This window comes from Vespa crabro, chromosome 2 (genome assembly GCF_910589235.1).
Source record: "Vespa crabro chromosome 2, iyVesCrab1.2, whole genome shotgun sequence".
NCBI lineage: Eukaryota > Metazoa > Arthropoda > Insecta > Hymenoptera > Vespidae > Vespa > Vespa crabro.
The window spans coordinates 3095400-3107899 of NC_060956.1; the positions used below are offsets into that span (position 1 = coordinate 3095400).

The following is a 12500-nucleotide window of genomic DNA, read 5'->3' on the forward strand; positions in this document are numbered from 1 at the left end:
GTCGAAATACCGATTTGCCACTGTCGTCTGTCTTCGATGTTTTCCTTCAAAGATAACACGCTTGTATTTATGTGTGTATGCATATATATATATATATATATATATATATATATATATATACAGACACGCATTATTCGTCAAAGAACAGAACATTATTTCGATATCTTCTTTTTTTTTTTTTCGTCGATTGGAGCTTATCTAACGCGATTTCAAGTAGGATCGATATTCCAAAGAGATATTATTATAAAGTGAAAACTGTGATTTTACGTCGACGACGATGTCGTCGGTAAGGTAGAGATCTCTGTTCTGTGATATATATATATATATATATATATATATATATATATATATATATATATATAATACGTGCGTGTATACCTCGAGAAGTCTATAATGGAAAAGAAATTTCTTTTTTTTTTTTTTTTTAACGCTTGGATATATTCGATTGGCTTAAAGATCGTTCGCTTTTTACGATTGACGATCGACGATCGACGAAGATTATTCGATTTCGGCGAACGCTTGCTTGCCGAATCGAATAAATCAGTTGTTACCTATTGAACAGCGAACGCATATGATCGAGGCCGCATTAACGCGCTCTCCGTCTAGCTTAACAGAAATACACAACGAGACTTACATACATACATGCATACATACATACATACATACATACATACATACATACATACATACATACATACATACATGTATACATACATACATCCATATATACACACATAATGTATAATTGCGGAGAGCACGTATCGGTCGTTTATATGCCTTTCGCGCGCGCGCGCGCGCGGACGCTCGCTCGCACCAATTATTCCCTATCTATTAATTAATTAAGATTCCTTCGTTAAGGCGAAGGCACCCCTGTGTCTCACTCCTACTTTTCTGTCTCTTATAATCTGTCCCCCCCCCCTCCAACTCCTCCTCACTTTTATAGTTCGCCATATGTGTGTTGTGCTATGTGCCCGAAACGAGGAGCTCGCGAGAACGCACGAAGATCGGCCCTTTATATAACCCCGTCCGCCATCCGTCATGGGATAGACGTTTCTCTTTTGGAAGAGATTTCTGGCCGTCGAGAAACTCTCGTCATCGAGAAAAAAAGAAATTACTTTAGGAAGAATAAGAAGAAGAATAGAATGGAGAAAAGAGAAAAGAGAAAGGAGAGTAATAGGAGAATTAACAAGACGAAGGAGATCAAAAAGTGGACAAGGACAAGACGATCAAAGAAGAAGAAGAATAAGAATAAGAATAAGAATAAGAATAAGAATAAGAATAAGAATAAGAATAAAAATAAAAAGATGAGGAAGAAGAAGAAGAAAAAGAAGGAACGCGTCTTACGGATGGACGATCGTTCGGAAGGAATCCGTCGAGGTGGTTATACACGCTTTAGCCATCGTTTAAAAGATGGTGGACGATAAAGAGGGTATATATATATATATATATATATATCTTTATATATATATATATGTATGTGTATATATATATATATATCTTCGCTAAAGAACCGCGTTCTTTAGTGATCGTGCCGATATAACGAGGATCTCGTTTCTCTTCGACGCTCGTTTCTCTCGATTCGATTATCATCGTTGGCAGTCGTTGGTAGTGTCGATGGCGATGTCGTTGATGATAATACCGATGACAGTAATGATGGCGGCGGAGTTACTTGTTCTGGTCGACGATGATACGACGAGGACAATCGACGTCTTGCTGGCACTGGCATCGTATTAATAATATTCTGGGGTCGGCTCGGCGATGATCTCCGCCCGCGGACGTTAGAACGGGGCGGCTTTTTGGCCTAGTCGCCGAAACGACTACATGCCTTCTTCCATTTGCATTGGGTGCACCAAAGATCACGGTGCTCCATTCCGTATACCTTGCGACATTTTTTTGTTTCACCGCGAATCCTACGCGGCGAGGATGGTATCTTTCCCGTGGACACCGTCAAAAGGCCCATACTCTGTTGATGATAGGCTTGGAACGGACGTGGCGACAACTTTATGTGCTTGATCGGCGTTCCCTGTCGAATTAAATGTAGAAACATACGTGATCGCACGAGTTCCGTGTAACGAAAGTGAAATGTCGATTATATTATGTATATATACATATATATATATATATATATATATAAATATATGTATATATATATGCATGACGAAGTGGTTAAGGAGAAAACGTATCTAACCGTGGTTAGTAGGCATTGCGGCCGAACGAATACATGGAGACGTTGTTGTTCCTACTTACAGGCGACTGTAGGATCGTGAATGCATTGTTTCGTTCCTTCACGCACGGCATCGCCGTTGCACTGTTGCTTTCCGTATTGCCCGTATTAACCGGCACTGCCTCTAAGCGAAGCTGTTTCTGATATTCCGGATCTTCGTGAGGTGGCCTGGCCATGTCTCGGTGGGACATTGTAGGCGGCGAACTCATATGATCCACTGCAACTTCCTGATAATAAAATTCCTCCTCGTGATCCGATATATCGTCATCGTCCTCGTTCTCATAGACTTTCGATTTCTTTGGACTGAAAAAAAAAAAAAATCAATATCCTTCGTTAAGCGACATCGATAAAGATTATATTAAATCGGCCGTACGAACGCACGAACATACATATATACATACGCATTTTTTTTTTTTTTTTCTTTTTATTTTATTCAATAACAGATTATTTCTAGTAAACACTTGGACTTTGTTAGACGATTTTTTTTTTCTTTTTTTTTTATTTCTTTCTTTTTTTTTCTTTAATTCTTACATTTACATTATCTTACGACATCGTTTTATTTACTCATCCACGGTAGCAAATTATTTACACGCGTTGTTATATTTGTATAATCGGTCGGTCGTTGAATTTAATGAACGAAAGATAGGAAGTAGTATCGGTTGGCGAGCACGAAAAATATCTCGTATTTACGAGAGAAACATTTTCAAGTGCGGCCACGAGGAAGAAATCTGACGCAAGCAAGACGCCGGCTTGTAATTCCTTCTTGCTTCCACATAGAAGAGACACGCAAAAATATGTAAATACGTAGGTACGAGACGGTATATACATACATAAATACTTATGTACGTGGTACGTATGTATTTACGTATAAACGCGAGACGTGAGGCGCGTAACTACATGGCGATAATTTCGTTCATCTTATCTTATCGCGACAGTTCAATGTCAGCCCCTGAAGAGTATTCCGCGTCCTTGGTCTTACGGGTTAATTATTTTCGATTGGGTAACCATGTACCGACGACGTTCTCTACGACTGACAATTTGTAGGAAAGCTTTTAACCGGGAAAATAGATAAAGCGGAAAATGAAAATGAACTTACCCAAGATGAGTCTGGCGCACGTGTTCCTCTATCAGAGGTACTGTAGCCTTGATTTCGAGACAACCCTTCCATGTACATTTGAAGACTACTGCGGCGTTCGCCTAATGAAGAATCGAAAAAAAGAAAAAAAAAAAAAAAAAGGAAAAGAAAAAAAAGATTATTTCTAAATCATTTAAATTTTATCATTTTAAATTTAAATCATATAAAATTGTGAAAGAGATTCTTATAAAAAAAAAAAAAAAAAAAAAAAAAAGACGAAGATACGATAATTGCAGCGAGAAAAGATGCGGCTTTATTGTTCGTGTTGCAAATTGGTAATTGTGTGAATTTGGTTGATCGCGTTGGTTTGAAAGAAGTAAGAAAAAGAAAAGAAAAAAAAAAAAAAAGAAAAAAGTAAAAATAAAAAAGGAGAAAAAGAAATCGATCAGAGACGACGGCTCGAGTATAATCGCAAGAGAGCGAGAGCGTTTAGCTGTTCCTTTGTTTACATCAGACCGGCGGTGGCGGTGGCGGTGGTGGTGGTGGTGGCGGCGTCAGCCGAGAGAGAGAGAGAGAGAGAGAAAGAGAGAGAACGCAACAAGAAAGGAGGCAACACGGTGCGGAGGCGCCGGTCACGACGACTGTCACGTGCTATTGATCCAGGAACGATGCACACAACCCTCATTTACGAAGGACGGTCTGACTGAGTGACTAGTCGTAGAACGAACGAACGAACGAACGAAGGAAAGAAACGATCGTGCGTGTTACACCTACGTGAAAAAAAAAAAAGAAAAAGAAAAAAAAAAAGAAAAAAAAAAAACGTCTCGAAAGACCTTAGGCTAAGCTAGGTTAGGCTAGACTAAGCAGACCTGGAACAAACAGCGAACTTTGCTGGTGTCATCGGCCGTAGTGGAATTTAGGGATTAAAAATTCAAAAGGGAGAACTCGAATCGTGCGCGAGCTGAACGACGACTTACAACGTTTAGCGTGAGATAGTCAGACGACGGATCGTTATCGTTTAACTCATAATACCTTCGAAGTCCTTATCGTCTTTATCGTCGTCGAGAATTAACGATAGATCGATCGATGGATCATCGATCGATCATCAACCAACGAATAATAACTTCGGCAAATGTATTAATCGTTATAAATTCTATCCAACGAAGTATCATATATGTATATACATGTATATATATGTGTGTATGTGCGTCTATGTACATATATATATATATATATATATATATATATATATACATATATACATAAATAGATAATAATCTCACAATAAAAATGCTCTTTTTTTTGTTTTGTTATCATATATATATATATATATGTATATAGAAAAAGCGAACGACAAAATCTTACGTACATACGAATCATCTTTCTTTGTTCAATACCTTTTGACCTCTAATCCGCACGAACGAAACGAATGGAGTAACAGGTGACTCCAATGCTCCCGCGATTATAGCGAGCCTGTAAAGTTGAACGACTTTCAAATCGAATCGTTCCGTGATCAGGAAACGAGAAAGAGAGAGAAAGAGGGAGAGTGTGTGAGAGAGAGAGAGAGAGAGAGAGAGAGAAAGAGGATAAAGGATGCCTCGTGACATCATCATCCCTCGTAAACGATACGCGCTGATCATGTCGTATAAAGCGGGATAGCGATCGCAACGGTCACAGACCTACGTTGCCCGGTAGACATTGCCCTCCATTTGCTTTGCCTTGCCTTGCCTTGCCTTGCCTTGCCTTGCCTTGCCTTACCTTGCTTCGCGTTTGCCTTGCTCGACCGTTCATTCGCTGCAACTTGAAAGTCTACGTGCTCTCTCTCTGTCTGTCTCTCTCTCTCTCTCTCTCTCTCTCTCTCTCTCTTTCTCTCTATCTCTTTCTTTCTTTCTTCTTCTACCACTACATCGTTCTCCTTATTCCTTTCTCTCTCTCTCTCACTCTTTCTCTTCTTCTCTTTTGTTACGTTGCACGACGACGAGGACGACGACGAGGACAATCTCAGCACACAGTGGTTTTGTTACGATTCGATCTATCCGCCACGTCTTCAACGTTCGGCCTTTTCGACCGAGATATTCGTACGAGGGGAACGAGACGCAATTTCTTGCTTGCTTCGCAATAACGGTATCCCAGTTTCGATATATATATATATATGTATATATATATATGTATGTATGTATGTATGTATGTACGTATGTATGTATATATATATATATATATATCTTGTATACACGATATATTGTGGAAGGTCGAGAAAATTCTCAACGAGGGAGGACGGATATTATACGTCAACTTTTCTCGCATCCAAAAATTTTACTAGAAAGAACAAGAGAGGGAAAAGGGAGAGATGGAGAAAAAGATGGGAGTGGAGGGGGGAAGAGGGTAGAAAGATGACGTTCAAGCTTCCAAGAGTTATCTCCAGTCATAATAATAAATTATTCACTCGCAATTTCGTTAATGCAAGCTGTTGCATCCGAGTTCAAACATCGATATAACATCAGGTCTTTCTATCTCCTCTAACCCTTCTCTCTCGCGCATGTGTATATATATATATATATATATATATATTTTACCGGCAAAAAAAAAAATATATATATAAGAAACTTGTATCATTTGTAACTTTTCGAAAAGACAATTTTCTCGAGATATATATGTGTTATCAAAGAAATACGTGAGAAATGTGGTCGGATAGGACGAGGAGGAATAGGAGGATAGGGGAGGAGGTAAAGGAGGTGGAGGAAAAAGAAAAAGAAGAAAAAGAGGAAAGGAGATATATAAAACAAAAAGTTGGTTCACCCCAAAGACGGAGTAGTGTACAATGTTGATCATCGTGGTTTGTAAGCTATAACAGGGTTGCCGAGTATCTTTCATGGATGCATCGTGTACGGGGTATACAATGTTGCCGATAGTGGACTCGAGAAAGAGAGAGAGAAAGAGAGAGAGAGAGAGAGAGAGAGAGAGAGAGAGAGAGAGAGAGAAAGAAAGATAGTCTACGGGGTGCACGCGCACGGTCTGATCGGAGAGCACCGGCCATACCGAGCTCGTCCAAGCGAGTCTCCCTCTCTTCCCACGTCTCTTTTTTTTTCCTCTACGCAACACGCAGCACCGCACGACATCTTCGCGACGAGTTCTAGCAGAGAGGACGTAGTAGGAAAGGGACTCCCGATAGCCAATGAGCCACAACAGTAATAGCAACAGCAATAGCAGCAATAGTAACAACAATAACAACCACCATCACTACAATCAACGGCAGCACCACCAAACTATCATCATCATCATCATCGTCATCACTACTTCCACCTCCATATCTACCTTTATCTCCACCTCTATCAACCTCCTTCTTCGCGTTTCCAAAGTAGTAAAGTCGAACGACGTATAATTAGAATGAGCACGCGGATACCCCGCATGTTCGCGTCAAAGCAACATAACCTACAAATTAGAATTCCAGTCAAGGTCTCTCTGTTGAAGGTGCCTGTTATTTTGCTAGCTCCAAGATAATTTACCTATGGGGAAATTTATATATATATATATATATATATATATATATATATATATATATATAAGTTGACGCATGTTTCTTAAAATAAAAAGTATAAAAGGGAAAAAAAAGAATAAAAATATATATCGAAATAAGGAAGAAAGATGAAAAAATAAAACGCAGAACTACGTAGTGGATCTTAATCAAAAAGTAATAATGAAATATGATGAGTTAAAGTACCAGCTAGTACCACTAGTAGTAGTTCTTCGTTACGTCAGGCTTAAACTTCACGAGCGACGTTTTAAAAGCGTGCGAGAAATTCCAGCTACGTGAAAGCACGCACGAAAGTTATAGGAAAGTGCTTCCCACACTCTCTGTGGCATGGGCGAATGGAACGAAAGTAAACGATCATACATGTATGAGAAACCTATGCGAGTGAACCTAACCGAGCGTATATCATATACATATACATACATATATATATATATATATATATATATATATATATAAATATATGTTACTTATGTACATATGTAAATACATTGAAAAGAGGAGTCGATAAATCGATCCCACTATTTTCATGAGTATAGTACATATACACAGACACATACACATAAATATATATAAACATATGTACACATGTATATATATATATATATATATTATATGCACATATGTATTCTGCATAAATCTATGTGGTAAGACTATAAAGAGAATTTTACGATTGTAAAATCCTAGAAGAAGTCGAAGCATTTCCGTAAGCGTGAAAGTCCGAAACGCATCGGTGCGCGACGCGAAGGGTCGTAAAAATCGATCCCTAAAGTGGGTACCTACAGAAACAGTCTAGTGCTACTCATTTCCACGCTTTCTCTGTGCACCCAACGAACGAACCAACGAACGAACGAACGAACCAACGAACGAACGAACGAACCAACGAACGAACCAACGAACGAACCAACGAACGAACGAACGAACGAACGAACGAAAGGAAGAAAGGAAGGAAGGAAGGAAGGAAGGAAGGAAAGGAAGAATGACGATGACAACAACGACTACGACAACAACGACAACGACAGCGACGAGGACAGAGCAAGAGGAATCGTTGGGAAAAGGGCAAAGGGAAGAAGGAAGAGGGAAAAGGTGGGGAGGAGGATAGAGGTAGGGAAGAGAGGGAGGGAAGAGAAGAGAAGCGCCTCGTGGGACACGAGTGCACTGGCCGGCGATACGCACGCGGCGTCCTCGGCGCCCCTCTCGATGCAAGTGAGCGTGTGCGCGCGCGAGCGCGAGAGCGAGCGAGCGAATTAGAGAAAGAGAAAGAGAGAAAGAGAGAGGAGACTCCTTCTTCTCGCTCGCACACGCTAGTTCACAAAGTCACGAGCGTCGATTTTCTCAGCGAAATCCCACTACCTACTACTATCGCGCGAGCGATTACGCTTTACTATTACTAGACTTATTATACTCGTCCTTTTCCCCCACCTCCCCCTCTTCCCACACCTCGGGAAGAGATCCTGAGGCAAGTTGTTGTTGTTGTATGTTATTGTTTGTTGTTGTTATCATTGTTTGTTGTTGTTATGTTGTTGTTGTTGTTATTGTTCTCTGTTGTGTTCGTTGGCGACCGCCATGGCACAGACTCCACCAAGGCTAATTTTGGAACACGACTTCCTCCCTCCCATCCTCCCTCTATTCCCCACTCATCCACTCTCTCTCTCTCTCTCTCTCTCTCTCTCTCTCTCCCACTCTCTCTTGCTCTCACTCTCGCTCTGTCCTTTCACAGAATGGAAAGAAAGGGAGTACTTTATGCATTCGATGCCCGTGAAAAGCAACTCTGTACGATACAACTAAAAGAATGAGAGAAAAAGAAAGAGAAAGAGAGAGAGAGAGAGAGAGAGAGAGATAAAGAGGCAGAGATAAAGGGAGGGAGGTAGGAAAATCGCGAGGAAGGCTGCTGAGAGCGTAGAAGAGAAAGAGAGAGAGAGAGAGAGAGAGAGAGAGAGAGAAAAGAAATAAAGAAATAAAGAAATAAAAGAAAGAAAGAAAGAAAGAAATAAAGAGAACTCCGTGCTACTCTTCTTTGGCGGGGATAGGTGAGGAGAGCCAGGGGGTAACGGCCGAGAAACCAAAACAAACCGGGGCTCCCGTGTGTCGGCGCGTACGAGCCGCGTCGATCCGTGCCGCGCGCGTGGTGAGGGTCGGCCGTTGACCCTTCCTTAATACTACCACCACGCGTTAGGCACACGGACGTTACGATCTACGGGGTGGCGCGAGAAAAATCTATGGAGATCTAAGTGTAAGTTATTCGTGTTCTCTCGTCGGTCAAAATCGTTTCTTTCTTTCTTTCATTCTTTTCTTTTTATTTATTTCATTTTTATCTTTTTTTCTTTCACTCTTTATTTGTTTATTTCGTTATTTATTTTCTCGCTAGAAGAAGGCCGGTGATATCTCCACTGTTTCTCACCCCACCCTACTCTTACTAATCCCCTTCCCTGTCTCTCACTCTCTCTCTCTCTCTCTCTCTCTCTCTCTCTCTCTCTCTCTCTCTCTTACTCGTCAATCTTTTTATACCTCGACGAACATTCGTGTCGTTAAATCGCGTCAAAACAGCACGAACGAAGCTCGTGCTTTAAAGCTCGTCGTGAGGTTATGATACGAGGCGTGGATATGATAGATAGATAGATAGATAAATATGATTGGGAGAAATTTTAAAAAAAGAGTTTCGGCGGGGATTATTATTATTCTTATTATAATCGAATGACGAGAAAGTTAGAGATTATACCAAAAAACGACGCCAGGCGGCGCACGGTAAAGGTGGGGGGGTGAAACGAAGAGAGACAGACAACTACAACGAAGACGATGACGAGAACATCACAACGATGCCGACGACGCCGACGACGACGACACAACGGAGATTCCGAGTCTGCTGCTGTTTCGCGCCAACAAGCGCGGAGAGCGCCGATTCCAACTGCGTAGTTGCGCGCGAGCGCGCAACAGACCGCCCTCCCTCTCTCCCTCTCGCCAGCTCGCCCGCGTGTATAGGGTGGAGAGAGTGAGAGAGAGAGAGAGAGAGAGAGAGAGAGAGAGAGACCGGAAGACAGAGAGAGAGAAAGAGTCGGCAACACACGCCGACGAGGAGGATGACGATGACGACGACACCAACGATTCTACTCGGTCGTTCTTTCCCTCCGTGTCCGCACTCTCTTCTTTCACGGAATAACGGTGCGTTGAGAGACGACGCCATGCCCACAGACGTTGGGTTCTTACTTTGCTCGAAGTAAGACTCCGCGTTTCAACTTCCTTCGCACTGTAGTAGTAATCCTTCATCATATCCCTCCTTATCTTCTTCATCCTCCTCTATCACATCCACACGACTACTATTCGTTCTCCTACTCTTTCTACTACTGTTTCTTCGTCTCGACAAAAGGATAAAGTAAGGCGTACTTTGTGCGTGCGTGTTTGTATGTGAGTTCTCAAAGAGATGTACTTACATTGCCTGAACCATCTCCTCCTGATGGTGTACCATTTAAGTATAGTATTCCTTATTCGCTTACTACTTTTTTTAGGAATTTGTCTAATACATAACCACGTTCTTTTACTCTTTTGGCTTGGGTCGAGTCTGGGCTCGATTGGGTCATGTTGTATTGGATTGAATTGGGTTGGCTTGGGTTGGATTGAATTGGATTGGATTGAGTTGAGTTGAGTTGAGTTGAGTTGAGTTGAATTGGAAAAGCTAGTTGTACGAGTGGTAGGTCTTGGACTTTGGAAAGTATATTCGGTTTATTGTTGAAATGCCACCTTGACGAAATTGTGAACGCGTTAATAGGCTAGAATTCCAGACTAGGGAAGCCAAACTCTGACGATAGAAGAAAAATCAATTAGGATTCGTCGTCTCGCTTCTCGATGACGTATCTGCGTAATACATATACATAGATACATTCATACGTATATGACATGTGTATTATCTATGACGATAAAGTGTTAGATAGAGGAAAAGAAAAAGAGAGAGAGGGAGAGGGAGAGAGAGAGAGAGAGAGAGAAGAGAGAGAGTAGATAAACGTAGAGATGCAATTAGGTGAAAGAATTTGTCTCTTGATAAAAAGTTTATCGCACAGTTCGTGGGTGTCGATGACGAGAGCTAGCTAGTTGAAGAAAATGGGGTATATGGTTAACTTTGACGACTCTTGATAAAGGTTGAAAACACGATTACATTCATTCCTTTCTTTTTATTATTTTCATTTTCTTTAAATATATATATATATATATATATATATATATATATATATATATATTTATATTATAGAAATACCTATTATCTATATAGGTAAATTGTTGAGCGTCGAGAGAAAAAGCAGAAAGAAATGTCAAGTATGAGTCCCTTGCGACCGTAGTCGCAACATGCGCGATTCTCTTCCAGGCACGATGTAAACAAACGAGAAGACTCTTCGTGACGAAGCTGCACATGCATGCATGCATGCATGCAGGCGCCCGCGCGCTTTCTCTCTCTCTCTCTCTCTCTCTCTCTCTCTCTCTCTCTCTCTCTTTTCAACTCACTACCGGACTTTCTGATTTTTCGTTGACCCTTTCATTCCTTCATAATTTTGTTTTTCTTCTTTTCTCTTCTTCTTTTTCTTCTTCTTTTTTGTCTTTATTTCTACTTTTTTTTCTCTTTCCCTTTTTATTCTTTCTTATTCTTACGGTAAACACGTTCGGCCTATCCAATCGTAGGAGGATCCTACGCGTCCTAACGGTAATGAAAAAACCCGTGCGAATTCGAACTCTGAGGGATTGTGGAAGTTGAGGAAAAGTCGCGTTTGTTGTACGTGCGTAAACGCACGTACACAAACACACACACACACACACACACACACACACATACTTATGTGCACGCACGTATATATACACTGTTATACTCTTGGAATACCGTTATTCCAAAACATGATCGCTTCCACGTCCTTGCGCAATCAACAACGATTATCGCGTTCCTCTTGTGTTGTGTGATAAACATGCGAATAAGAAAGAAATGTAAGAGGAATTAAAGGAAAAAAAAAAAGAAAAGAAAAAGAAAAAGAAAAAGAAAAAAGAAATGAAAGAAAGGGAGAGAAGTGAGAATAGAAAAGTGGGGAAAAGAAAAAGAGAAAAAAATAGGAGAAAACAATGAAAATTACGAACACACACGCACACACACACACACACACATATATATATATATATATACATATATATTTAAAAAAAAAAAGAAAGAAAGAGAGAAATCATATGTCATCCCTCGGCGAATATTATTATTTTCACGAGATAATATATACATATATACAGACACCTAAATCGCGGAAAAATAATGACTCAGGCAAGAGAAATAAATGATCGTACGGGTGGGACAATGGGGAGGAGGAGGAGGAGGAGGAGGAGGAGGAGGAGGAGGAAAAAAGAAAAAGAAAAGAAAGAAGAATCGGTGGAAGGTGGGAGGGGGGGCGGTGGCGGACGGGGAAAGGAACGAAAAGATTTCGAGGAAGTTTCATTTGCCCCGTCCGAAAGGTGCATATCCTCTGCGCGTGGGAGAAGGACGCGCGCGGGAAGGCACGATTCGGCGCAATTTCTCGAGCGAGAGCACGACGAGGTCGACGACACCGGTGAGAGAGAAAGAAGAGTCGTTTGTACTGGGTGGTGCGCGACTGGAAGGGAGAAACGAGAGTGAGCGAACGAACGAACGAACGAACGAACGAACGAACGAACGA

At 41.0% G+C, this 12500-nt stretch overlaps 1 protein-coding gene across 3 annotated transcripts in view; it reads right to left on the reverse strand.

Moving 5' to 3' along the window:
* Window positions 1-12500, reverse strand: part of LOC124432944 (zinc finger protein 395-like) — a 109742-nt gene that overhangs the window by 3483 nt on the left and 93759 nt on the right. For all 3 annotated transcript variants that reach the window (XM_046982325.1, XM_046982323.1, XM_046982322.1), the window contains exons 7-9: window positions 3321-3421; window positions 2248-2527; window positions 1-2023 (exon numbers count right to left, since the gene is read on the reverse strand). The exon at window positions 1-2023 is cut by the window's left edge and continues 3483 nt beyond it. In XM_046982325.1, the coding sequence (XP_046838281.1) occupies window positions 1802-2023; window positions 2248-2527; window positions 3321-3421 (603 nt within the window). In that variant the 3' untranslated portion in view covers window positions 1-1801. The remainder of the gene's footprint in view (window positions 2024-2247; window positions 2528-3320; window positions 3422-12500) is intronic.